Here is a 25,474-nt window from a genome sequence, read left to right on the forward strand (position 1 = left end):
CATTTGCCTCCATGCTAGCATGGCTACCATGCTTAGCATGGCTGCCAGGCATAATACTTCATTGTTAGTGATTTTGTCAGATCATTTGATTCCCATTATGCTGTGTAGGTGTTGTTGTTGCAGACAGTTAAGTTTTTTGATACGGTGATGATAAAGGGGGCAGGTCTCTAATGAGTATAGAAGACAAGGAAGCACAACAGCTCTGTAAACTTGGCATTTTGTGGATACTTTGACTCCCTGTCTTGTCCATAGTCTTTTTTTTTTGTAGACGACTGAAAGTTGAGACAGCTGATTTTAAGCGCGCTGGAAGTTCTTTGTCAATGCTGATGTCATCAGTAACTGTGCTACCTAGGTAGCAGAAGGATTGGACATTGTTTAATTGGCAGCCGTTCAATTTTATTTCTGGTGGTGATGGAAGTGATGGGTTTCTGCCAGGAGATAGTTGGTACAGGATTTCTGTTTTCTTTACATGAATACCGAGGCCAAAAAGGGATACAGAAAATATTGCAGATCATTCTCGGAAAGGGCAAAAAATGCTGAGCTGTCGCCATACAGTAGGTCCATTATTTCACTTTGCTGGGATTTGCTTTTGGCCTTGAATCGGTGAAGGTTTAGAAGTCCTAGTTACAGAGGAAATATTGAAAAAGTGACCCAGGCTCAAACCCCGAAGTCAAATAAAAAAGAATCCAAAATGTATTGTTTGAAAATCTAGTGAGTTTTTAAGCCAATCTCATACATTTTGGAATCTGATTCATGATTTTTGAACACTAGAAGTTGACAATACTACTTTCTTTTTCTTACCTCTGTACTGTGTAAGTACCTGTCTTAATTTCTTCTAGCAATAAATGCTAACTCTATTCATTAGAACAAATTCTGTTTTCTGCTCTGGCTCCTTAACAACACTCTTTACAGTATTTATTTCAGGGGTGAAATCCTGGCTCCATCGAAGTCAATAGGAGTTTTGCCATTAACTTCAGTTGGATCAGGATTTTATCCCAGAGAAACCTAGAGTCAGCCAGGCCAGACTGTTATAGGTTAGTTGGTTTTGGATTGTTTTTTTTCATTGGTTTTATATATTGTTCAGAACATTCTGTTTTGGGTTTGTGAGTTATTTCCCCCCATATGCAGTATCTGTTTCTCTACTCAGTTCCTGGCTTAATCCCACCATACTGTCATAGCAGAGGGTGAAGAAGTCACATGCTACAGACAGGTGTTGGAAGGTTGTCATAGCCTCAAGTACACTGGTATTAACACCCCCGTGATGTCAGTCTGGTGATGTATCTCAACCCATCTCCTCGCAGGGGATCTCATTATCAAAATGAAAGTGCAAAAAATAGGAAAGGTAGTATTTTAACTTTAAGTTGTGACTGTTGATGTGTGGTACTATACACTACACACAGAGTCACAGGAGCAGCTTTGTTCTTTGATGTTGCACTTTACGCCTAAGGACATGTAAGCTTAAACATTTCATTGGTATTTTTTTCATTACCACTATATGCAATTCGCAGCCCACTTACAGCTGCCAAAGTGGTGTAACTGAATTTGTTACAAGGAATTACAAACATCCAGAGCTAAGACTACTCAACGGTCTTTGGGGTAAGAGCCCTTCCTGCTTTAAATATTGTGAATTTCTCTGCCATGTGTTAGACCTATCATTGTAACATTGAGCAGGAAAGTGGTGATGTGAACACAGAGGTAGGGAAAAGGAAACATTGTGGTCATAATACATTGCATTTGTATGTTTTATCTCAGAATTAAAAAGCACTTCCCAAACATTAATTAAGCTTTATGACACTCTTGTGAGTTAGGTAAGTATTATCATGTCTATGTTAAAGATGGGTAAACTGAGAGCCTGCATAATTTTTCAAAAAGAAAAGGAGTACTTGCGGCACATTAGAGACTAACCAATTTATTTGAGCATAAGCTTTTGTGAGCTACAGCTCACTTCCTTCTCTCTCCCTAGTCTGTGTCTTTCTTTCTCTTACTTTTGTATTTCAGTGGGGAGTAGCCTTTCCTCTCACTTGTCCCACTAGAGCAGCCAGTCCCCTCTCTACTCTCACCAGGGAGCATCCCATTAGCAATCCTATCTGACCAGGGGAGCAGCCTGCCCTACTGGAGAGCAGCTTGTTTGCTCCCTGTCCTGTCCCACCAGAGAACAGTGCCGAGCCCCCAGCCTGCAATCCTATCTCACTGGGAGAAAGCAGCCAGTCTGCCCTCCTGTGGTACCAGGGAGCAGCTTGTCCACTCTCTTGTTCTACCAAGACCTCAATTATATATTTATCTAATGAAATCCATCTGACACTGAAGCTTCTGGTTATAACACAGTCATTCTCCAAACACAATTAAGACATAGTTTGTCTTTGCAGCATAAATGGGGCTAAGTTGTGTTTTAACCACATTCTCAAAATGTGACACAGCCTTGAATTTTTGTATGACTAGTCAGAAACATAATCAAAACGTGATACGGACCAGTCTGCACAGCAAGATCCAACTATGTTTTAACTGTTGGGGCCTGTTATGTCTTACCTGGGCACCCCCAGCATGGCAGAATGTTGACTTAATAATAAATACTACTTATCTAAATAGCACTTTTCATCCGTTGATCTCAAAACTGCTTTACATTTGTCATAAATATCAAGGGAAGGGTAAACCCCTTTGAAATCCCTCCTGGCCAGGGGAAAGCTCCTCTCACCTGTAAAGGGTTAAGAAGCTAAAGGTAACCTCGCTGGCACCTGACCAAAATGACCAATGAGGAGACAAGATACTTTCAAAAGCTGGGAGGAGGGAGAGGAACAAAGGGTCTGTGTCTGTCTGTGTGCTGCTCTTGCCAGGGACAGAACAGGAATGGAGTCTTAGAACTTTTAGTAAGTAATCTAGCTAGGTATGTGTTAGATTATGATTTCTTTAAATGGCTGAGAAAAGAATTGTGCTGAATAGAATAACTATTTCTGTCTGTATATCTTTTTTGTAACTTAAGGTTTTGCCTAGAGGGGTTCTCTATGTTTTTGAATCTAATTACCCTGTAAGATATCTACCATCCTGATTTTACAGGGGGGATTTCTTTATTTCTATTTACTTCTATTTTTTTATTAAAAGTCTTCTTGTAAAAACTGAATGCTTTTTCATTGTTCTCAGATCCAAGGGTTTGGGTCTGTGGTCACCTATGCAAATTGGTGAGGCTTTTTATCCAACATTTCCCAGGAAAGGGGGGGTGCAAGTGTTGGGAGGATTGTTCATTGTTCTTAAGATCCAAGGGTCTGGGTCTGTAGTCACCTAGGCAAATTGGTGAGGCTTTTTACCAAACCTTGTCCAGGAAGTGGGGTGCAAGGTTTTGGGAAGTATTTTGGGGGGAAGGACGCGTCCAAACAGCTCTTCCCCAGTAACCAGTATTAGTTTGGTGGTAGCGGCCATTCCAAGGATAACGGGTGTAATATTTTGTACCTTGGGGAAGTTTTGACCTAAGCTGGTAAAGATAAGCTTAGGTTTTTCATGCAGGTCCCCACATCTGTACCCTAGAGTTCAGAGTGGGGGAGGAACCTTGACAACATTGCAGAGGGGATATAGGAAAAGGTAAAACATTTATAATTAACTCCTTAGTTTCTGTATAAACTTGCCAGCTATGTCAGGCCAAATGCACCTCCATTGCTATCCCGCTTATACTACCAATATTCTACTGAGATTTCAACAGAACATTGGTAGACAATAGACTCTTCAGGGAGTTCCATCAAGTCCAATGTTACTTACGGTGTTATAGTGGGAAAAATGAGGGAGGACTCAGCAGAGATTTTGATGTGTTAGGGAAGAACTGCTGATGAGGTGTGCTGTTAAAATCTTTCTTTCTTCTCAAGTATACAATAGTGGTGAGCCAAAAAATGATGGTATCTCAGCAGACAAGGGGTCTTTATGTTGAAAGTGCAATGGTCCTGCCTTGAATAGTCTTTGAATATTGCCAACACCTGCAATTTTATCATGTCTCATGGTATCTGGTGTTTTTCTTAAAGTCCACGATCCTGGAGGCAAGTGATTTCATTTAACAAAAACAAGTACTTTTCTAGCCTTTACGGTTGCAGTGAAAGAATTAAAAATGTTGTTTAAACAACAGAATGCAAATACTCCCTCCCAACATTTATTATTTATAAAATCATGGTTTTATGCCAATTTTATGATATTTGTATGCTTGAGGCGGGCAGTATTGCTATATACTTGTGATAACATTCTGACTATGGTCTTTCATAAAACCCAAAAGAATGCAGGTGATGGGTCTATAATAAATGGACTTTCAGTGTTGCTAACTATCACAATTTCATCACAAGTCTCACAATATTTGGTGTTATTCTTGAAGCCCTAGCTTCTGGAGACATGGGATTACATGAAAAAAACAATTTTCTTATAATGAAAATATAAATACATTTTTAACCCTCATAGTTGCAGAGAAAAACTAGAAAATGTGCATTCTATGGGTTCAAAAACCAGAAGGCAAATAAACAGAACCCAAAATTCACTGTTGTTTTTTAAACACATAATTTGGGGTGGACATGGCCCATGATTTTTGAGCACTTGGGATTGGCAATTCTGCTTTTACAGAATATAGTTTATTCTAAGCAGATGCTTGATGGATATTTTGGCAATGCTTGTTGAATTTGTCATTCCAATAGAGTATATTTGAACTGAACTGTCGATGCACTTCCCAAGATACACAAACAAGGGAACCCAGGCAGACCCATTGTATCTGGCCATGGCATTCTTACTTAAGGAATATCAGAACTCATAGAAACTATCCTCAAATCACTCACCACACAAACAGCCACCTTTCACCAGGACACATCTGACTTTTTCCAGAAATTCCGCAACATTAACAACCTCCCTCAGAATACCATCCTTGCCACAATTGATGTCACCTCCCTATACACCAAATTCCCTTGCAATGACAGCATCACTGTCTGCCTCAAATATCTACAAGACAATGGACAACAATCACATATCCATCCCAAACATCACCAAACTCATTCATTTCATCTTCACCTGTAACATTTCACATTCAACAACAACCACTTTGGCCAAACCATGGAAACAATCAGGATAGCAGGATGGCTCCCCAATATGCCAACCTCTTCATGGGATACCTCGACAAAGAATTTCTGGACACATGCACCACGAAACTAATGATATACCTGAGATACACTGATGATATTTTCATCTGGACAGATGATCTAAACTTCCTCAGAGATTTCACCCTTCCACCCACCCATCAAACTCTCTCTAAAACACTCCCATGGAAGCATCTACTTCCGGGACACCATGATCAGCTTCAACAATGGAACCCTATAGACAGCTATATACAAAGAAACCCATGGATCACCACACTTACCTTCAGAGATCCAATATCCATCCCAAACACACCAAGAAATCTGTTATTTATAGCCAGGGCTTCAGATACCACAGAATATGCTGAGGTGAAAGTCTTGGATATATGGCCTAACACATTTAAAACCAACCAGTACACATTTAAAACCACCAGAAAAGAAGATCACATAATGGAACAGCCACCTAAATCCGCGAAAAAAACCCCTTCCAACTGCACACCCCTAGTTGTCACCTGTCACCTCACATGGGGACACAGACAAGGTATCATCAAACAATTACAACCCACACTTGATGGGAACAACATCCCGAAAGAAATCTTTCCCAAGCCCCCTCTTCTGGCTTTTAAACAACCTGCCAACCTCACCAAGTTTGTCATCAGAAGCAGACCAGAACCCACCAACTCAAAGTGGCACCCTACATTGCCATAACAACACAGGCAAAACCAGCAGACACATCTCCAATGCTATGATAATCAACACATCTTTCAAGATCCAGGGGTCCTATACATGTCTATTATGACTTGTGGCATACCTCTTCCAGGGCACTAATTGACCTAATAACAATTATGAGGGTGAAGTCAGACAATCACTTTGCTCTCAAAAAAACTCACATAGAAAAATGATAAAAGACAAAAACACCATATTACCCGTGGGCAAATACTTTTAATAAAACAATCACTTCATATCTGACACCCCAATCCTCGTCCTCAAAGGAAACCTACACAACACTTTCAAAAGATGAGCCTGGGAGCTTAAATTCATAACTTTGCTAAACAGGGCAGGTCTACACTACACTACAATCTTGCATCGGCACAGCTGCACCGAGGCAGTTGCGCCGCTGTAGCATTGCAGGTGAAGACGCTCTAAGCTGATAGGAGAGAGCTCTCCCATTGGTTTAATAACTCCTTCGCCACGAGAAGCTGTCTACCCGGCGGGTTAAAGTCTGTATAACTATGTTGCTTACACCCCTGAGCAATGTAATAACTGTATACTGAAGTGAGTGTTTAATGTAGACCTGGGCTAAAAAATGATGGTTTTAATAAAGACACTGGATTTATGGTTTATTACAGCAATCTATAACCCACTAACCCTCCTATAACTGCACACGTGTTAACAAACCAATACAGTATGTGTTAGTTCAGCAAAAGCACAAATTCCACCTTGTATTTAGCTGTGGCATTTCTGAGTACCTTTCCCAAACTCAAAGAAGAGCTCTGTGTAGTTCAAAAGCTTCTCTTCCACCATCGGAAGCTGGGCCAAGAAAAGATATTACCTCACCCATCTTGTCTGTCTGTAATGTTGCCTATGATCCTACTCATACTCTGGATTCTGGCTAATCCCGATTAACTACATTCAAACCTGTATAGGTGAGGGGAGTGACCGTGGCTTTGCACCAGTGTAAGAACAGACTCTGAGGTGGTGCGCCTCACTGTCTCCCTGAGGTACTGTATTTCAAGGCACTGGTGTGGGGGGCAATGTTGTGCCCTGGCTGGAGCATTCACGGATGAACCCCGCCCAGGATGGGACAACTGCCGACCTCTCACCCCCAGAGCGAGGCCAGGGCTCTGTGAAGGAACCAGGCCCCCGGGGGCAGGGCAAGGCAGGAAGGTGACGTTGCAGGCGGCGAGGCTGTCAGCCCGCTGAGGGCAGGGCACAGTGACTGACTCACAGGGTGTGCCGGGAGGAGCGAAAGGGGAGGTTGTCGGAGGTGAGGATGAGAAAAGGGGGAGGAGCCGTGTCGAAGGAGGCGACGCAGCTGCCCCACCCCTATGCAGCTGGGGGAGGGGGGGGTATTCTCTGAGCATGCGTACCAGCCGTTTGGCGTAGAGCCGCTCGGGACGTCCCAACGGTCGCTCTCGCCCCCGTATCCTGACGGTCGGGGCGGGGAAAGAGAGCGAGCGCCCCGAGGGAATCTCGCGAGAGGTTTTCCCTCCACTTCCACGCTCCCCTCCTCCTCCGACAGGACGGGATCTTTCGAGATCTCTCCCCCTCCCCTGAGAGGAGACTGCCGGAGCCGCTGCTCATTTAAACGGGCTGAGTCGGCTACGTCGGCACTAGTGAGGCTCAGGCGCCGGTCGGGGCTGAACCAGACGCTTCAGCCGCCCTTCCCGAGCTCCTCAGCCGTTCAGTCTTCGCCCGGCACCCTCCGCTCGTCTCCCGGATCCCTCCTCAGCCCGCCCCCGCCCTCAGCATGTCGGTGGTGGGCATCGATCTGGGCTTCCAGAGCTGCTATGTAGCCGTGGCCCGGGCCGGAGGCATCGAGACCGTCGCCAACGAGTACAGCGACCGCAGCACCCCGTGAGTAAAGGGGCGGGGGAGACGCGCCGGGGACCTGCCGGATCCCGGCTAGCCCCTGTTAGGCCTGTGCCTGGGGCCTGGTGAAAGGGCGGCGCTGCCCCTTCTCTCTCCCGCTCCCTTGTTGGGAACGCTGGTGACTTGAGGGGGGGGGGTCTCCGGAGCGTGGAAAAGCCTCATAACACCCTGGTTCTGCGCATGTAGTAAATTAGTAACGCGCGGGTGGGGGCTGAGCAGTGCCCTCTCCTTGCGCACCCCGGCGGGATCTGTGTGCCGCTGAGAGACCTCGCTGCAGGCCGGGGCGCTAGCCTCTGGGCTCCCCACACGGGCTAAACGCTGGTCCCGTCTTGTGGCGTGCCTGGGAGCTGTGCGGGCGAACCACGGCGCAGCTCGGCGAGCAGGGCTTGGGGCATGTGTTTCTGGGAGAGGGAGCAGGGGCAGCAAGGCCTAACTCCACTGACGTGAGAAGGTGGGGAAGAGGGAAATGTAACTTAAAAAAAAAAATCAAACTTTTTCAAACAGGAAGCGTGTGTGAGTTTATTTGGGTCACATTTATGACCTACAAATAAAAAAAGGAACTAAGATTGTGCAAAAAGTGCTCTTTTGTTGCTTTTCAGAGTAGCAGCGGTGTATTTGCAAAAAGAAAGGGAGTACTTGTGGCACCTTAGAGTACTCCTTTTCTTTTTTCACTGTGCTTGTATGCTTCAATCTGTCCTCTGTGCTCCACCTTCGAATGTTATGAATATTTTGTCTGTCAGCTCTTAGGGATACTTCCTTGGGGGAATTCTGTGCAATGCAGAATTAATTTTCTGTGCAGAATTCCACTTTTCCTTGCAGAATAGGCACTGCAGAATGGCTGGCCGCTGCTAGAGGCCACTGGACCTAGCAGTCTGGCTCCCCACTTCAGTGTGCTTGCCCAAGAGGCGCAGATGGGCTGTGGTTCCTAGCATGCCCTGAACAAAGGAGGTGGCATGTGGGCTGTGGCCCCTGCAGTGAGTGGAGTGCCCAGCCCGGTGGGGATGGAGGTCCTGCGTCTCTGTGTGGTCTGGCTGCTGGGCCTGATCCTCATCTACCCGGGACCTGAAGTGGGCCCCTGAGATGTAGCTGCGTTGGCTCTCTCAAAGGGTGTGGAGAGGTGGGGTCATATCGCATCCAATTGTGGCACAGTAATGAAGCTCAGCGGATCCTGTGGCTCCGCTCTGGAGACAGAGAGGTGCAGGTGTCTGGGTCGGGAGGTGTCCTGCAGCTGGGCTCTGGGGGGAGTGGTTTGTGAGTGACTGGACCCCCAAATAGCCCCATCCCAGTACACAACCCCCTCAACTGTACACCCCTCCAGCTCCCTCTCCCTTGGCAGTGTCCTCTGTTTGGGAGCTTGAATTATGGTAACCTTACAGGGAAGAGTGAAAAAATGAGAATTGACTAAAAGACTGGAGGGACAGTTTTCCCCCAAGAAATACCTAGCTAGCATCTGTGACACACCCAAACTGAGGCATCCAACAAAAGCATAACAGGAAAACAGAAACTGGGTTGTTGTAGGGGGTTGTTTAACGCTCTACTTGTGAGGAAATTTCTCTTAGCAAGTATGTCTAACAATACAGACAAACAGGTATTTTTAAATTACCAGAAAAATTGAAACTGGTGATTATATTGTGTTATTTTGACAAATACAATATGCAGAATTTTAAAATTTTGTGCAGAATTTTAATTTTTTGATGCAGAATTTCCCCAGGAGTATTTGGGCAGGGACCTTTTCATACAGCTAGAGTCTTCTCTATACTTTGAGACGGAACTATTTTAAGCTCGTTGTGAGCCACCTCTGTAACTGTCCTCAACAATGCTAATGGTGAGCTTCGTGCTGTACCAAGGTAGAGGAAGATGGCTTCCTTTCTGGTCATAAATAACTCACTAAATAAAATAGCAAGAGAGGGTAAAGTGACCTATTGTCAGCAGTATAGCTGAAATTAGAACTTGGGGTGTCCCTGACTCTCAGGCCTTCTTAATAAGGTTTTTTTTTTAAAGGGCAGACTTGTATAAAACTATGTTCCGATGTGTCAGAATAAAATGTCCATTCACTTGAACACAGTGTGGTAGGAACTGATAGTGTTTTACAACAAACTACATAGTGAAGGTAAAATTATTCATTAGTAACTCCATTTGTCAGTTTTCTCTCATTTTGTGTTGGCAACAGTGATGGATGGCCAGTAGTATGGCCTCACCTTGCTTCCTTGTAAATAATGCCATAGCTCTGGCTGTCTTTAAGGAAGGAATGTAGAAAAGCTGTATGATTAACATGTTTGTTCATTATACCTTTACTGGTTCTATACAAAGTAATACTGTCAAGGCTTGTTTCTTAAACATGTATTTAAACAGTCTTGAAAACCAGTGTCTAGTAAAATTAGAGAATAACAGAGATACAAGATGTTGGTTAATTTCAGAAATCTTTCCCAGGTTTCAGGAAATTACTGCTTTTTTAGTTTTGAAACTCTAAAGTGAGTGTGAGTCTTTCCATTTCAGTACATACAATGTAGTGCAGTTTTGCCACAACAGCTAGTAGATGTTCAAAAATAAACCAATACTGGATTTGTACTAAGGGTGCTAGAGGATTAAAAACTTGAAAAGGTTCTCCAGCATCTCTGAGTAAAATGCTAATTATCATGGAATGTCTACATTCAACATTCCCATGTCATTTTAATAACACTAAATAGATTTTAAATCCTGGAAACAAAATTTAAATACACTTTAACCAAAGTCTGAAACGCAAATGTACAAAGATACAATTACTTAGTGCCCTGCTTGAGAGACAGAGAAAGAAGAGGGCCTGGCTCTCAAAGAATTGGATGCTTATCATGTTCAGTTAATTAGGCTCTTTAAAGGTGTCACAAGTTGTGTACTCAGAAAAGTGAGGCATCCAAAATCATTAGTCACTTGTGAAACTTTTGGGGCCCAATGTGTAATGTAAAATTAGCTCAAAGTGAGGCTTGAACTTCCTCTACAATGTACTTGATACTACCTGGTTCCACAGATCCAACACTTTCTGGGCGGGGGGAATGGGACAATATGGAGGCAGAGTAAAATAATGTGGTTGGTTTTGGTTTACATAATGAGATTTAAACCTAAGACAGGGTCAGGATGTGTGACTTGCTGTAACCAATATATATTGAAGTATTGTCATCTTAGCAAAATCACTTTGCACAACTGATCACAGTTGAGTTTGTACAGTAGTTTAAAGAAAATGAGTTTTGTGTTTGAATTCTACCCTTGGATCCATGCTTGCTAGGTTCTTATTAAGTTTGGTGGGATCTGCTGATGTTCATCCCGAGGCAGAACTTGACCCTAAAAATATTTGCTCCGTGTTTGTTCAACTTTGAATATATGGAGTCCTCCATATGCCTTCCCCTGCCCCTCTGGTGTTTGCTTATGTGTTGACTAGACCTGTTGTGCATGAACGCTCTGAACAATCACTGGCTCTAATGTCTTTGGGTTGAGGTTGCTCACTTCAGTTGTAACTGAGATGGAGAAATCTAAAAGGGATATTTCTTGAAGTGCTCATATTATGACACACAAATGAACTTGAACGCAACAAATTACCTGGAGAAAATGAATTCTCAATTGTGAAAATTAAAGTTGCTATCAAACAGAAGCTTGGGGCTGATCTACATGCAGAAATTGCACCAATTTATCAAAGGCCATGTCTACACTCTGGGAACTATACCAGCATCGCTTCGGTGCCATCGCTATGCTGGCATAATCCTGTATCATAGACACAATCTATGCTGACAGAAGAGGTTTTGTCCGTGGTGGAGGAACACCGCCTCCCTGAATGATGGTAGCTAGGTCAATAGAATCATTCCTCTGTTGACCTAACCGTCTGTTGTGGATTAGGTTGGCATAGCTATGTTGCTTAGAGGTGTTGATTTTTCACCCCCTGAGTGACAGCTAAGTTGGCCTACATTTTAACTGTAGACCACTCCTAAATCTTTCTAAACTGATTTAATTAAATCAGTGCAGCTTGTATGGGCACTCATAAATGGTTTGAGTAGCAGCTATCAATTTATATTGATTAAGTACCGAATTAAGATTAAGGCACTTTTAAACCACACAAGGAAGATGCACTGATTTAACTAGACAGATTAAGAAGTTGATTTAGCAAAATCAGTGCCATTTCTGTGTGTTGACTGGACTGCTGTCTTGTATGACAGATGGGATGCATGCATCTTCCAAGGTAGTGCATGGAGACAAAGGATAAGTGTAATCTAAAGTGATATCTGAGCAGCACCCACATGTTACTTTGTCCTAGCCTATTAATATGATAGTTGAGTTTTAACTTCGCTGAAATCCTATCTTGACAAGATTTCACTAGGCTTCCCATGTCCGTCTTGTGATTGCGTCTGCTTCTATTTAAAATGTGTGGGTGTTTGTTAAACTAAATTTTCACCATTTGTGTGTTTATCCTATAATGTTCTTTGAAATTATAACTTAAGTGTCTCTGTTGCTTAAGAAAACAGAAAGGTGTATAGCTTGAGCTTTGATATATCGTATGTACCTGTTACTGAGGTCTACATTCAGTCAGCTGGAGGGAAGGGGAAATAGCTCCTAGTGTCTTAATACACAGGAAATACTTTATTAGTATTTCCCTTTACAAAATACTGACCAGTAAAGCCAGTATGGGCCACATAGGTTCCAAATACAAAACTAAAGTATTGGAAAGTTTCCCAACATTCCTTTTCTATCATCCAGAGACAGAAACTTCTCTGATAAACTTCTTCCTTAGCACTTCTGAGGATTTTTTTTGAAATCTGCAAAACATATATGAGGCAGCTGTGTAGAAAATAAATGTTCACTAAAGCCAAATATAAATAAGGGCTTTTTAAGATAATCTTACATAGCACTTTTTTTAAATTGAGCCCTATTGGGATCTCAATAGAACAAATGTGAGGCAGTGTAGGAAAGCCTGTTCTGCTGCTGCCCATGTGGCACCCTTTTCTGTGGTGAGAAAGAGAGAGGATTCTAGTCTCAGAACTATTAATCTGGAACTCTGGAGAAGCACTACATTAATAACTAAACCAAACATAGTGATGTTCCTGTGAATTCAGAATGACTCTTGAATTTTGCAGTTAACTAGCTAAATATGTTCTATGCGCACAGGAGAGAAGTAGAACCTTCAGTTAATGCTTCTATATTAATTTCTTCCTAAGGGCCAAATTGAATTAATCTGGTTTCTTGTGGAATGTTTAGCCTGAAGCCTCAAGATATATAGTTATGTCTACGCTAAAAACATTAGTGGCGTAGCTGCAGCACTGAAGCTGCACCACTGTAGACACTTGCTACAGTGACTTAAAGGGATTCTTCCAGTGCTGTAATAAATCCATCTCTCAGCCTGTTGGGATCCTGGAAGTGGGAGGGCGGAAGAATTCTTCTACTGACCTAGCAGTGTCTACACTGGGGCTTAAGTTGGCTTACTTAAATCATGCAGCACATTAAATTTTTCACAGTTGTGTTATGCCATTAAGCTGACTTAACTTTGTAGTGTAGACAAGTCCACAGTATTAGTTTTATTATTGCCTTAATGTTTCCATAAAACAGAACTTGGTAGCTTTTTATTGGCCAAGCCTTTGAATCACGTTATTAAGCACAAGACATGTTTCTAAGTATGTGCTTCTTAAGTTCATTACAGTGTACTTCTATAAGTGCATGACTGGCTTTCATTTGTTAACTAGACAGTGCACCAACAATGGCTATAAAACAATAACACAATCATGCCATGACAAATTTCCATGCTGGTGGTGTCTGTTTATTCACTGTGTTAAGGTAGTTCAACATAGCAGGATATTCTAGAAGCCGTTTCTTTCGTTTCCCATGGGGCAACCAGTTCTGTAGAGCAACTCCCTTGTGTGCTGCATTGGGATCAATGTAATAATTATACCTATTAAAATGTGCTTGTTAGTAGTAAAAACTGGTTGAAATAATCCCTTTACAATGTTGCTTGCAGATAGATAACTTGGCCTAGAGGAACTATGTGGGAAATCTGTTTGATTTTATTTTTGAGTGTATTCAGATTTTGTAAGGGTGCTGACTGTTTAACGTAACAGTTTTAAAATTCCTCAAGTAAGGAGGCTTGACCAGTAGTAACTCTCATTCTCTAAAAAGATGAGGACTTCTTTTATCTCTTAAAGAACTGGTAGGCATCAAAAAGCTACACACACACATTCTTTTGAATAAAGTGTGTCTATTTGACTTTCCATGATCCAAACCCTGATGTTTGGTTTGATTTGGTGTTTGTGGGCTTTTTGCCTTGTGCTTATTCTATTCAGTCTTCCTTGTTGTTGGAACTGAAGAGGTAATTTTAAATTTGAAAAAATGGGAACTAAAAATTAGTCAACTATACAGATATTTATAACTATAGAAATGAGTTTTTCCTTGGTATTTTTATTTTCACAAATATGATGGTGAAATTGGGTATCCATGATCACCTGCATTAATGGATGACAAAATTAGCCCTCTTGACTAATATTTATTCACCTTGCCGTGAACAACCATCATCCTGTCAGATTTCTACCCCACTGTATAAATTGCTTTGCAGACAAACCTTCAAAAGTGGCCAGAAACAGAAGTTGCCTTAAATTATGAATTCTCTTCTAAAATGAAGAATGTAAATGTGTTTAAATTTAAAATTAAGGCTGGACAAATGTTACTTTTTTATTATGAAACTTAGTAGGGAATGCATTTGACTATTAACAGGTTTCACTGCTCATAAGTTTGCTATTTGTTAGAGAACTACTCCATAATGAGTGTTATGCTCTTCAAATATTATTCTAGAGCCATAATGGTCCTACATTGTTAATATATTGACTCTTAGTGGTTAACAGTGGGAAGAGCTTGGGGAAAACAGCAATTTTAAAATGTTGTTACAGTAGTCTTGTTCTATACAACTGACAGTTTTATCTAGTGATAGTCTTAATCTTTAAATAGATTTAAAAAAATCACTCAGTGGCTGCTTGTTAGAAATCTTTATTTCTAAATTTGAATTAGATCAGAAATGTTTCTTCTCATTCTAGGTCATGTATAGCCTTTGGACCCAAGAATCGTTCAATTGGAGCTGCAGCTAAAAGCCAAGTAAGGATTTTGTATGTTCAAGAACTGCTTATAAGCCAAAGCAAAATTCCTAACACAGTAGTAAAAAAGTGTTTTTTCCAGTATTTTCTTGTTTATGGAGAGACTACAAAGATTATCCATGTCAAAGTGGATATTTGCTACAAAGAATATCCATGTAGATATTTGCTACAAAGAATATCCATGTCAAAGTGGATATTTGCTTCTAAATTAAATCTTTAATAAAACTCTTAAGAAGCATTTGAGCTTTATTAAGCTGTTCAGTTTGTAACTCTGTAATCTGTCATTGTTCTGGATTGGGACTTAAGGGTTACGTAAGAATGTACTACTTGTTGTACATAATAGAATTTTCCCTTTTTAAAAGAAATCTGAGAAATTACATACCAAAAATCTTGTTAATGTTTGGATTGCATAATCAAACACTCAAAGTAAATACCATTTTCTCATGAAATGTTAGTTCATCCCCCTTGTGCATATGCATTAGGATAGTCTTTAATTACAACATTGCATACCGTTCTTTCCATGGGATCCTTGCCTCATTCATTGCACAGGCTGGAGGCCAAAGGGGCAGATAGATTTATGGTTGCCCATGCAACCATAAATGTCATTCCAGACTTCTGAGTGCGTGACTTTACAACCTAAATAACTGTCTGCTAATAGTTTTTTGTATAGCCAAGTAGAGTAGTTATGTAAATATTAATCTGGGAGTAAGGCAAGATTTAGCTGATTTATGACCCTTACTATCTACCGGTCAGATTGTTGCCAATTTTTATTTTTGTAAAAGATGTTTCCTGCTGGATATATTGTTTGTCACCTGCAGAAAGTAACTTTTCAAACACTGTCAACATTTCGCAAGAACAAATATCTCTAGATATTAGGAAATGATTTCCAGAATCCCTGAGATGCTTAAACTACACAGCAAGCATACTGTAATTGTGATCCCCCACATGTTCAGTGCGTTTTCTTCTTTTGCTAGAATTAAATGGAAACATCTTGTCAAATGTAGAATTACTCCCTATGTGTGTTTGGTCTGATGTTGCACAAAGGTGTTTGCGGCCTGGAGATGCACATTGGTGCAGGGATATAGTTGATATGCAGTTTGAACTGTAATAACTGGATTTCTGGAAATTCTAAGAGCAAGTTGCTTTTTAAAGGGACAGTCAATTTAAAATCTAGTTACATATATTAAAAAAAAAAAGTAAAGTTAATGTCTGATACTAAGCATGCCCTTGAGCGCCCATACCAGTTCTTGACTAAGGCCTGGTCTACAGCAGAAAATTATATCAGTTTAACTACGCTGGTCAGGGGTGTGAAAAGTCCACACACCTGAGCAGCGTAGTTAAGTCAACCGAAGTCCCTGTGTCGGCAGCGCTAGGTCGAATTCTTCTGTTGACCTAGCTACTGCCTCTTGGGGAGGTGGATTATCTATGCTGATGGGAGAATCCCTCCTGTCAGCGTAGGTAGTGAGTGACTCTACACTCAAGTGCGACAGTGGTGCAGCTGCTGCAGCGCAGCTGTGCTGCTTGTAGCATTTTAAGTGTAGACAAGGCCTTAGCTTTCCCTTATGTGTTTTCCTCTCCCTTCTTGCTAGTGAAAGAATCATGTAAATATAATGGAAAACCTAGTATTCAGAAAAATGGCTATGCATAAAGTGCTGTCACACACGTTACAAAGAAATTAAAAGCAGATACTTTTCTTCTCATCCTTGGTTACATTAATCATAGGTGTTACTTATAACAAGAGTATCTAGACAACTTTCACTACTTCAAGTTGACTGTCCTTTTAAGTCCCCGCTTGGATTTTAAATGGGTTCACGACAACACTGGAAGTTTTTTAGGTAGGAACGTTCCAAAGTAGGGAGTAGTATCATGCAGGAATGTCACATGGAGTTGGCTGGCCAGAGCAGGACAAGATGATGGGCCGGAAAGTGACGTTAAATGTGCTCAATGTCCTTCCTAGCTTAGTTGGTGGCAAGTTGGGGAAGGTGGTCAAAGTGGGGAGAAAAGTAGGGGAAAAGAGGAATACAGTAAAGAGAGGTATATTCCTAAAGATGGAATTTTACAGCTATTTGCAGAACACCTTTTAAAAGTGAACTGTATTTACATGGATTTTCATCAACATTTGCTCAAGGTTTTAAAACAGAATTTTTAAAAATCTAAACAAACTCCTGCAAGAATCATTTGGGAGATGAAAGGGGAAGAGGTAGGTTTTTAGGTTCGGGTATTTTAGTAGACACCTTATATTGTTGGAAAATACAAATTAATTACAAATTTTGATTTGGCAAGAAAAGCATAAACAAACTTGCTATTGGCTTATTTTCTCTGAAATTCAGAAGCTCCCCTGCCATCTCAGACTAATGTATTTTTCTCCCTTTAGGTTATTTCAAATGCAAAGAACGCTGTACAAGGTTTTAAAAGATTTCATGGCCGTGCATTCTCAGATCCCTTTGTTCAAGCTGAAAAAGATAACCTGGCGTATGAACTTGTCCAGCTGCCGACAGGCTCAGCTGGCATCAAGGTGAGTCAGACATACTTGGAAGAGAACCACAGGGGAAACTCAATGACAATTCATATGTCTATTTAGCTTTGAACCCTTTTGCACTGGGGCCTCTACCTTTGCAAATGCACTTTCCATTAGAAAAATCTTCATTGCTGGATTAATAAATGTAGGGAGATCTGTAATGTAGGCTAAAATTCAAGCTAGTAAAATCTACTTATTTTATGAAGGAGGCTTAGAACTGCCTTGTGAAATAGCCTATCTTGGCTATTTCTTTAAATAAACTGATTTCAGAATGATAGAGAACTTAATTGAATAGAATTGTATGTAGTGTGGGAAGGATCTGTGTAAACTTTTTCATATGACTCAAGCCTGAATAGTAGTACCCTTTTGAGACCTGAGCATCTTGATTAGATATTCCCAATTGTAACACACAGTGGTCATTGATGTGCTCAAGTAAGAATTAAGACTTAGATTCCTTTTCACTTGTGATTTAGCTAATCCAGGATTTGAATTCATTTATTAGAATGCTATTGTTTATCAAGGTCTGCTTTAAATTTAAAAAACCTCTTTGCTGTGTGAACAGTCTTTTGCGCTCCATAGTGAGTTTGGGAAATGAAGAAAGTACCAGAATAATATTCGGCACCAATGCTTCAGATATACTGCAAGGCTACAGGAGAAAAGCAGAATATTTCAGACCAAATTTCAATAAATATATTTATATTTTAGTTGCAAAACCTGTTCAACCATGGAGGAATTTCCTTATTTAAAAATAGCCTAGTGGTATCTAATGGAACAGGCTGTTGTTTAAAGGCCCGGTAAAGAGTCAGCTGCATACATTCTTACATTTGGAACCCACGAAACTTGAGCTTGTATACATGTCCTTTTCAACTTGCCTCTCTTAAAATGTCTTGAATTCTCAGATGTAAATATGAATAAAATGAGAAACTGTCATCTTATCCTGTGGTGCCTTCCCTACATGGCTTAGGCAGTGAAGTGGGGGCAATTATACAAGTATGCTGCAGGACTTAGGCTTGGTGTTAAGGACCACTTACTTTTTTTTTTTTTTTTTTTTTTTTGCAGGCTTAGGTCACTACTTAATATCACGTGAGCATGTTTCTTGTCATTTACTGTACTTATACAAGCTTTTCATTAAAGGTTATGTATCTGGAAGAAGAACGAAACTTCACCATTGAGCAGGTGACAGGAATGCTCCTCACGAAACTAAAAGAAACTGCTGAGAATGCCCTTAAGAAGCCTGTAGTTGACTGTGTTGTTTCTGTAAGTAGGTGATGGTAAACTTGATTACATTAAGTTGGCTACATAGTGTATCTGCATAAATTGAAGAATCATGGTGGTAATGGAGTTGTATTGCAATTTATAAACCAAATAGATAAACAAGGTTCACATAAACTAGTGCCCCTGCTTATTTTCAGTAAACCTTGTGACTTTTTTTACTCAGATCTCTCCCTGAAAACTGATGTTTAGCTTATCATGCTAACATTCTAAATATATTTTAGAGATTTAATCAATAAAATAATACTATTTGTAGCTGGGTTTGCTCAGTTTTCACTAAAATGAATGGTTGTAAAGATGAGATCAAGTGGAAAGGCATGAGAAAATTATATAAGCAATTAAATCAAACCATTCTCTTCCCCATGTAGCTACTCACTTTTCCTTGCTTGCAACACTCAAAATAAAAATCTTGAACTTGCAGGAAATACTTAAAAATAAATAAATAAAAGGGGGGAGAGTTTGGCTTGTGTACCAGCCCTCTGAACAATATTTTTCTGTTGATTTGGTAGAGGATTGCCCTTCAAAATATGTATCTCACTGCTATGCATTTCTTGCAGGTTCCGTGTTTCTATACAGATGCGGAGAGGAGATCTGTGATGGATGCTACACAGATTGCTGGCCTCAACTGCTTGCGACTAATAAATGAAACTACTTCAGGTAATCTTATTCTCTTTAAAACGTATACAGGATTGGAATTATAAATCTTCTTTCCCCATGTCTGTCACAAACCCCTTCCATTGAGAATTACCAGTTCTATACACTAATCTGACTTTGGTTGCTCTCCAAGGTTCCTAGAATCCGAGTTATTTCTATGGTAATACAGCTCCAGACTTTCTTCTTTAAAGATACTTAGAAATAAACATCCAAGAAATAATGCAAGACATAAGAGGAACTAATAACTGTTTTTTTAGTTAGTCTTCCATGCCATAGCTTTTGTATCTGGTCCATTATTTAACCAGATGCAAACTTTATAACTTGGAAAAATAGCATTAAATCTTGACAGTATAGTTATTCTTTAACAAGTACTGTTCAGGAAAGCAGCCAAAAAAAGGAGATGAATGACTGCCATTTTGTTTACTATATTGACTTCTTTTTTTTTTGTAGTTGCTCTTGCATATGGAATCTATAAACAAGACCTGCCTGCCCTAGAAGAGAAGCCAAGGAATGTCGTTTTTGTTGATATGGGACATTCTGCATATCAAGTTTCAGTATGCGCATTCAACAAAGGAAAACTGAAAGTAAACAATCTTATGCATCCATTGTAATTATGAGTAAAAACGTTCACGTTACGTTTATGGACTACAATAGGCTTGGTTGACTGCCTTAATATGACAGTTTATCCAGGCAGTGCAACTTATACTTTCCAAAGGTTCAACTTTGTCCTGTTAGAGAACTGGGAAGAAGATCTGCTTAAGTTTTCGTTGCTACGCTTGTTGAAACAAACATGTTTTCTTCAGTCACTTTTTGGTATAGAGTTAGAGTTCAGTTTATTTTTTATTAACTTCTCTATAGTAATAGTACAACTTACAAGACGGGATGTCTTTTTAAAAATGGTGCTCTAGTTCAACCACAAATTCATGTCTTAAAGCAGGAATTACTGGATTAATTTATTGTTATGAAAGTCTGACTAAATGACCATAATGCTTCCGGTTGACCTTGAAACCCATGATATGAGCGCTATAGGAAATATAACAGGTGTGAAACTGTCAACAGTTAATTAAATCTCTTAGAACTTCCTTAACTTGAGCAGGTGATTAGATTGGAACTTTCTTTGAAGCACAATTGCCTTAACACTTGTTTCTATTAGGTATTAAAATTTTTTTTCTTTGAGGAAAAAATCTTCAGTAATGTTAGCAGCATAGCCAAAAACGTATTATGAAATCCAATAATCATATATTGCTGCTCCAGTGGAAGGAACAAGTAATTGTGTTGTGATAGGCGCTCAGATAGTTAGGAGAGTAGTGCCTTAAGAGAACTGAAAAGTAAGCTAAAGTCTTAGAGCATCCTAGTTTAAATGGAATATAGCTGAGATTATGTTGTTCTGAACCAGAAGGCTACAAAGTGCTTTGATGGGTCCAAGAACAAATTAATTGTGTGGAAACGTTAATAAAGTTAACACACTGAAACAATAGGAATGGTACATATTGAAGGAGAGAGGTGAAGTGTTAATAAGTACTGGTGTGCAGAACTGGATAACGTCATTTCTAGGTGGTGTGGAATTGTGAATTCAGCATATTTGAAAAAGGGATTGAGAAATCGGTGAGATGGAGGTAAAATGATGCAACAGGAAAAGATCAATCTTAGATTGTCATTCTATGAGCAGAATGAGTTTAGATATGGGAGTGAAGGAACTAATCTCAGAAGCCATAGTCTAGTAGTGATAGAAAGGAGGCCTTTTGAGATTGGGTGATGTGTGCGTGTGCAAGTGGTACATGCATTTCAAAACTGTCTGGAATTCAGGCAAATTAGAAAGGCAGTAGAGAAGGGTGTTGTCTTAAAGATGTGAATTAACAGGTGAATAAATGAGCACTTATCTGCAGGAGTTAAACATGAAGAAAACAAATGAGTTTATTTTTAGCCCGGTGTGGACATGCAGGCAGTACCCTTTTAGGCATCATAGATTAAACTGGGATATGACTCAAACTCTGGCAGTAGTGTAATGAAGGTTGAAGAGTACAAGATCATGCTACTCTGCACCTGTGTTCCTTGTGTTTGATAAGCTGAAAAGTCTTCCTGTAGCAGTGGGAGTCCTGGCTACCCTAGTGCTAGCACTAGACCCAGGTGTCTAGAAATAGATTGGTGCCAGGGGTTATGCAGAACAAAGGTTATGACAATTTAAGGCAGGGGAACCACATAATTGCTACTGTGATCTCCAATATCACCATATTAATGCATATATGACATGTAGTTGCCTTTTAATATTTGGGGATATTGATTTTTTTGGGTGCGCGCCAGAGCTGAGGACTCTATCGTTATACAGGATTGAAACTCCTGCAGGCATTAGCAATTTGAAGTGAACTATCTTACTGTTCTTCAAGTAGTGTCCTTATGGGTGCTCTACTCTAAGTGTATTCCCATCCCTGCGCCTTGGATTGGAGATTTTAGGTCGCAGTGTCTGTTCAGCCTGTGCATGCACTCTCTGTCTCGGGCTCTGATAGAACTGATGTCTTTCTCAGATAGAATTGCGTCCCCCATCAACGAGGCCCTGCTTATCCAGTGAAATCTATGTGGCAGGCACTAGCCACAGTACCCCCTCCGTGCAAATGGGCAGACAAAAAAGTGTGTCCTCTAAAGACATGGACATTTTGTTTTCTCACCCCTCCCCAAATTCCCTGCTTGTCAATGCTGTTAACAAATGTGGCAGACAGCACCATGCTAAAATGACACCATGTGACAAGGACTGAAAAAGACTGGATTTATTTGGATTGAAGTCATATTAATCAGCAACAGATCTATGAGATCCCCAGTCTCTAAGCAAAGACTTTTTAGTGGGATATCAGACTGTATTATCTACTGCTATCGCACACATGACCTTTATTCTCCTTCTGGAGCGCAAACTCGCTCTACAAGATCTGCCTCCACTTCCACAGCCTTCCTCAATAACATTCCAATCACAGAAATATGAAGAGCAGTGACTTGGGCATCTGCTTGTACATTTGCTGGACGCTTTGCAGTCATCTGTGACTCAGCATTTGCTGCTGTATTTGGCTTGGCTGTACTGTCTTCAGTATTGGACTCTGCGCGCCCCCCCCCACTCCATTAGGGGTACTGCTGTAGTCCCCTAGAGTGGCGCACCCATAGGGACACTACTTTAAGACACTACTGCACCTTGTGCAGTCTGGGACGGTCAAAACATTACGCAGTTCTCTTACTCTGTTCCGTTTTGGTGTATTGTGTAATCCATGTCACCTCTAACTGGTATAGACAGGTATGGTGTATGACATACTATCCTCGACAAGATATGAACTTGGTAACTAGAAACATCATCTAATCTTAAAACTGTCTCTACAGTGCTAGCCCAGGGAAAAGACCATCTCTGTCAGGATTGCACCCTTGCTGCTCTTACACATGGCACTTTTATAGTGGCACAAGTAGGAGCATCAGAGTGAAATAACTTTACTTCTGCCGGCAGTGCTGGTAAAGTGAAATGTGCCAGAGTGGCATGGGACTATGCTTCATTGCTGGCAGGGGATGAACCAAGTGAAGGCACTGAGGAGGGAAATAAAAGGTTAATAATTGGTTCCTTTTTTTTCTACTAGTAGCAGAAAGTGGTTTCCAGGCTGCTCCAACACAAAGCATTTATCTTTGTAAATGATGGCAGTAGGGGGGAAAAAGCTGAGCAATATATCTCTGATTCTTTCTGGTTTTACTCCTGCCACTGCCATAGCAGAAGATCTGTGGAGCAGCCAGGCGTTATTCTCCTAAGCAGGATTATGATGTCAAATATATATTACTGGAACAAGCTATTCTGAGTATTCAGACAAAGAAATTACTTAACCTGTATTGGTTACTAACAGGTTTTAGTGAGTAATCAGTAAATAGAACCATTTTCTTACTGAGATATTTTACTCCTTGTCTCGTTTTTAGGTTCTTGCTACAGCATTTGACACCACACTTGGTGGCAGGAAGTTTGATGAAATGTTGGTTAACTATTTTTGTGAAGAATTTGGGAAAAAATATAAATTAGACATCAAATCAAAGATTCGTCCATTGCTGAGATTATTTCAGGAGTGTGAGAAACTGAAGAAGCTGATGAGTGCTAATGCCTCTGATCTCCCAATGAACATAGAATGCTTCATGAACGATATTGATGTTTCTGGAACTATGAACAGGTATCTTCAGATTGCTTAGCATAAAGTCTGAGTTGATTTAAAAACTGCAAAAATAGGGAAATACAAATGTTTTGATCACCTTTGTTACATTTAGGTCACTGATTCTAACTCGAGATATTAGCAACAAAGTAGTGAACAATGACTCTTTAGTAGCCTGCATGAATTAAGCAGGCAGTCTGAGTTACTAGTGTCCTAATTAAAAAACAGTTGTCAGTCTGGCCATAGGTCACAATGGGAATGAGGATTGAACTATCTTTTTGCCCTTATGTGTGTCATGTTCTCCTGTGTTCTAGTATTAGAACTAGTACAGGTGATACCTCCAGAGCATAATTCACAAACATTGCTGGGGCAATGTGGGAGAAATATATGTTGACCCTTTGTATGCTGTACATGTGATCACTAGAGGATTTGAATTACTAAACTGTTAATATGGCACTTTCTAGATCGCTGAAATTAGTTGAAAGGTTTCATGTTGGCATTTAACAGATAATAGGAAACTGAGGCTCTCATTTAAGGAACAACAAACTGGTGCATAGCTTATAAATGACAATGAGCAGAAGAGGGGAAATGATTAGTATACACTTTCATAGAGATTGTCACTGCTTTTGAATTAGTAAGTTTCACCATCTCTTGCTCTACGTTCTATAACAGAAGTTAAGAACAGCTTGGAAGCAGTTAGGATAGAACCTAAGTTTGAACCATGTTCATCGGCAGTAATGGGCACTTATCTTTAGACTTCATGCTCCTTGGTGGCCTGTCAAAGCCCAAATCTATGAACCTTCAAGTGCAAGGAAAGAGGGACATATTCACTTTAGCATTTGATTATTTTTGTGGTGGGTGTTGTAATTAATGCATGTAATCACTATAAAAATTGATGTAATGTAAATTCTTCAGGACAGGGACTGTGTTTGTAAAGTACTGTACCTAGCAGAGTGGGATTGCAATCCTGGTTAGCAGCCTCTGGGCACTAGCCTAATATAAAAGGTGGCTGGAGTTGGAGGGATCATGGCAGAATAAGTATCATTTGTACATGACGCTCTCCAAAAGTATATACCAAAATATCTTACTCTTGATGAGTTTTCTTTTTGGCGTGGGTGTAGGGTTGTTGTAAATCGCACAAACTTGTATTGTGGAATATTCAGCTCTGTTTTATTATACAAAAAATCACTTTAGTGAAACACAAAACTTTATAAAATACTCTAGGATTCTGGATGGAGAAATAGAAAATTTACACTACGTAAACTTAAAATTGCTTTTTTCCATTTCAGCTGCATACAGTTGTGTTTTGCAATTTAAATTTTTGTTCATGGGAGTCTAACTTGACGTATGGCTTTTTCAACAGGGGCAAATTTTTAGAGATGTGTGATGGTCTCTTAGCTAGAGTAGAACCACCTCTTCGCAGTGTTCTGGAACAAGCCAGTAAGTGTACATGCATTCTCTTGACTACAATGCTTAATGGTATACATATAGGAGGAAAATATATCCATGGCTTTAGCTTTCTTTAGATGTTTGCCAAATCTTAAATTTAAATTTTTTTGCGCACTTGATTTTATGTAGCAGTTCAGTTACAAGTAGCATAAAAATTTCCTTAAAGAATCCCTGTGTAAAATAGGATATTTTGGTATCCGAGAGTACAAAACTTTTAATGGTGGCTAGAGATTTTATTGTAATCAAGTGCAATACCTTCTTCCTTGTTTAAGAGGCACTAAATGCTGCTAATTTAGTGTAGGAATTTTCATAACACAAAGTTGCTAATGTATGTCTACTTTTTTTAGAGTTAAAGAAGGAGGATATTTATGCAGTAGAAATAGTTGGTGGTACTACAAGAATCCCTGCTGTAAAGGAGAGGATCAGTAAATTTTTCGGTAAAGAAGTCAGTACAACTTTGAATGCAGATGAGGCTGTTACACGAGGCTGTGCATTGCAGGTAAACAATTGCCTGTATGCTAGGGGTCTCCTTATTCTTTGTTATTGCAGTCAGTGAGGGCATGTTGTGCTATAGTATCAGGCATTGTGAAACTTATTTCACCTTTTTGAAGTGCGTATGTGCTGTAAAAGTGATTTGATTGAACATTAAGAAGT

At 40.3% G+C, this 25,474-nt stretch overlaps 1 protein-coding gene across 2 annotated transcripts in view; it reads left to right on the top strand.

Annotated features, from left to right (window-relative positions):
* Positions 1-7,198: 7,198 nt before the first annotated feature.
* The window catches only part of HSPA4 (heat shock protein family A (Hsp70) member 4), a 40,557-nt gene continuing 22,281 nt past the window's right edge, over positions 7,199-25,474 (top strand). Inside the window, exons 1-9 of one of the 2 annotated variants that reach the window (XM_048861601.2) lie at positions 7,199-7,661; positions 14,714-14,771; positions 17,145-17,285; positions 18,423-18,545; positions 19,118-19,217; positions 19,665-19,798; positions 23,148-23,392; positions 24,735-24,811; positions 25,168-25,319. In XM_048861601.2, coding sequence (XP_048717558.1) covers positions 7,555-7,661; positions 14,714-14,771; positions 17,145-17,285; positions 18,423-18,545; positions 19,118-19,217; positions 19,665-19,798; positions 23,148-23,392; positions 24,735-24,811; positions 25,168-25,319 — 1,137 coding nt within the window. In that variant the 5' untranslated portion in view covers positions 7,199-7,554. The remainder of the gene's footprint in view (positions 7,662-14,713; positions 14,772-17,144; positions 17,286-18,422; positions 18,546-19,117; positions 19,218-19,664; positions 19,799-23,147; positions 23,393-24,734; positions 24,812-25,167; positions 25,320-25,474) is intronic. The other variant, XM_048861600.2, reaches the window with a different exon arrangement.

Source organism: Caretta caretta, chromosome 8 (assembly GCF_965140235.1).
Source record: "Caretta caretta isolate rCarCar2 chromosome 8, rCarCar1.hap1, whole genome shotgun sequence".
Classification (NCBI taxonomy): domain Eukaryota; kingdom Metazoa; phylum Chordata; order Testudines; family Cheloniidae; genus Caretta; species Caretta caretta.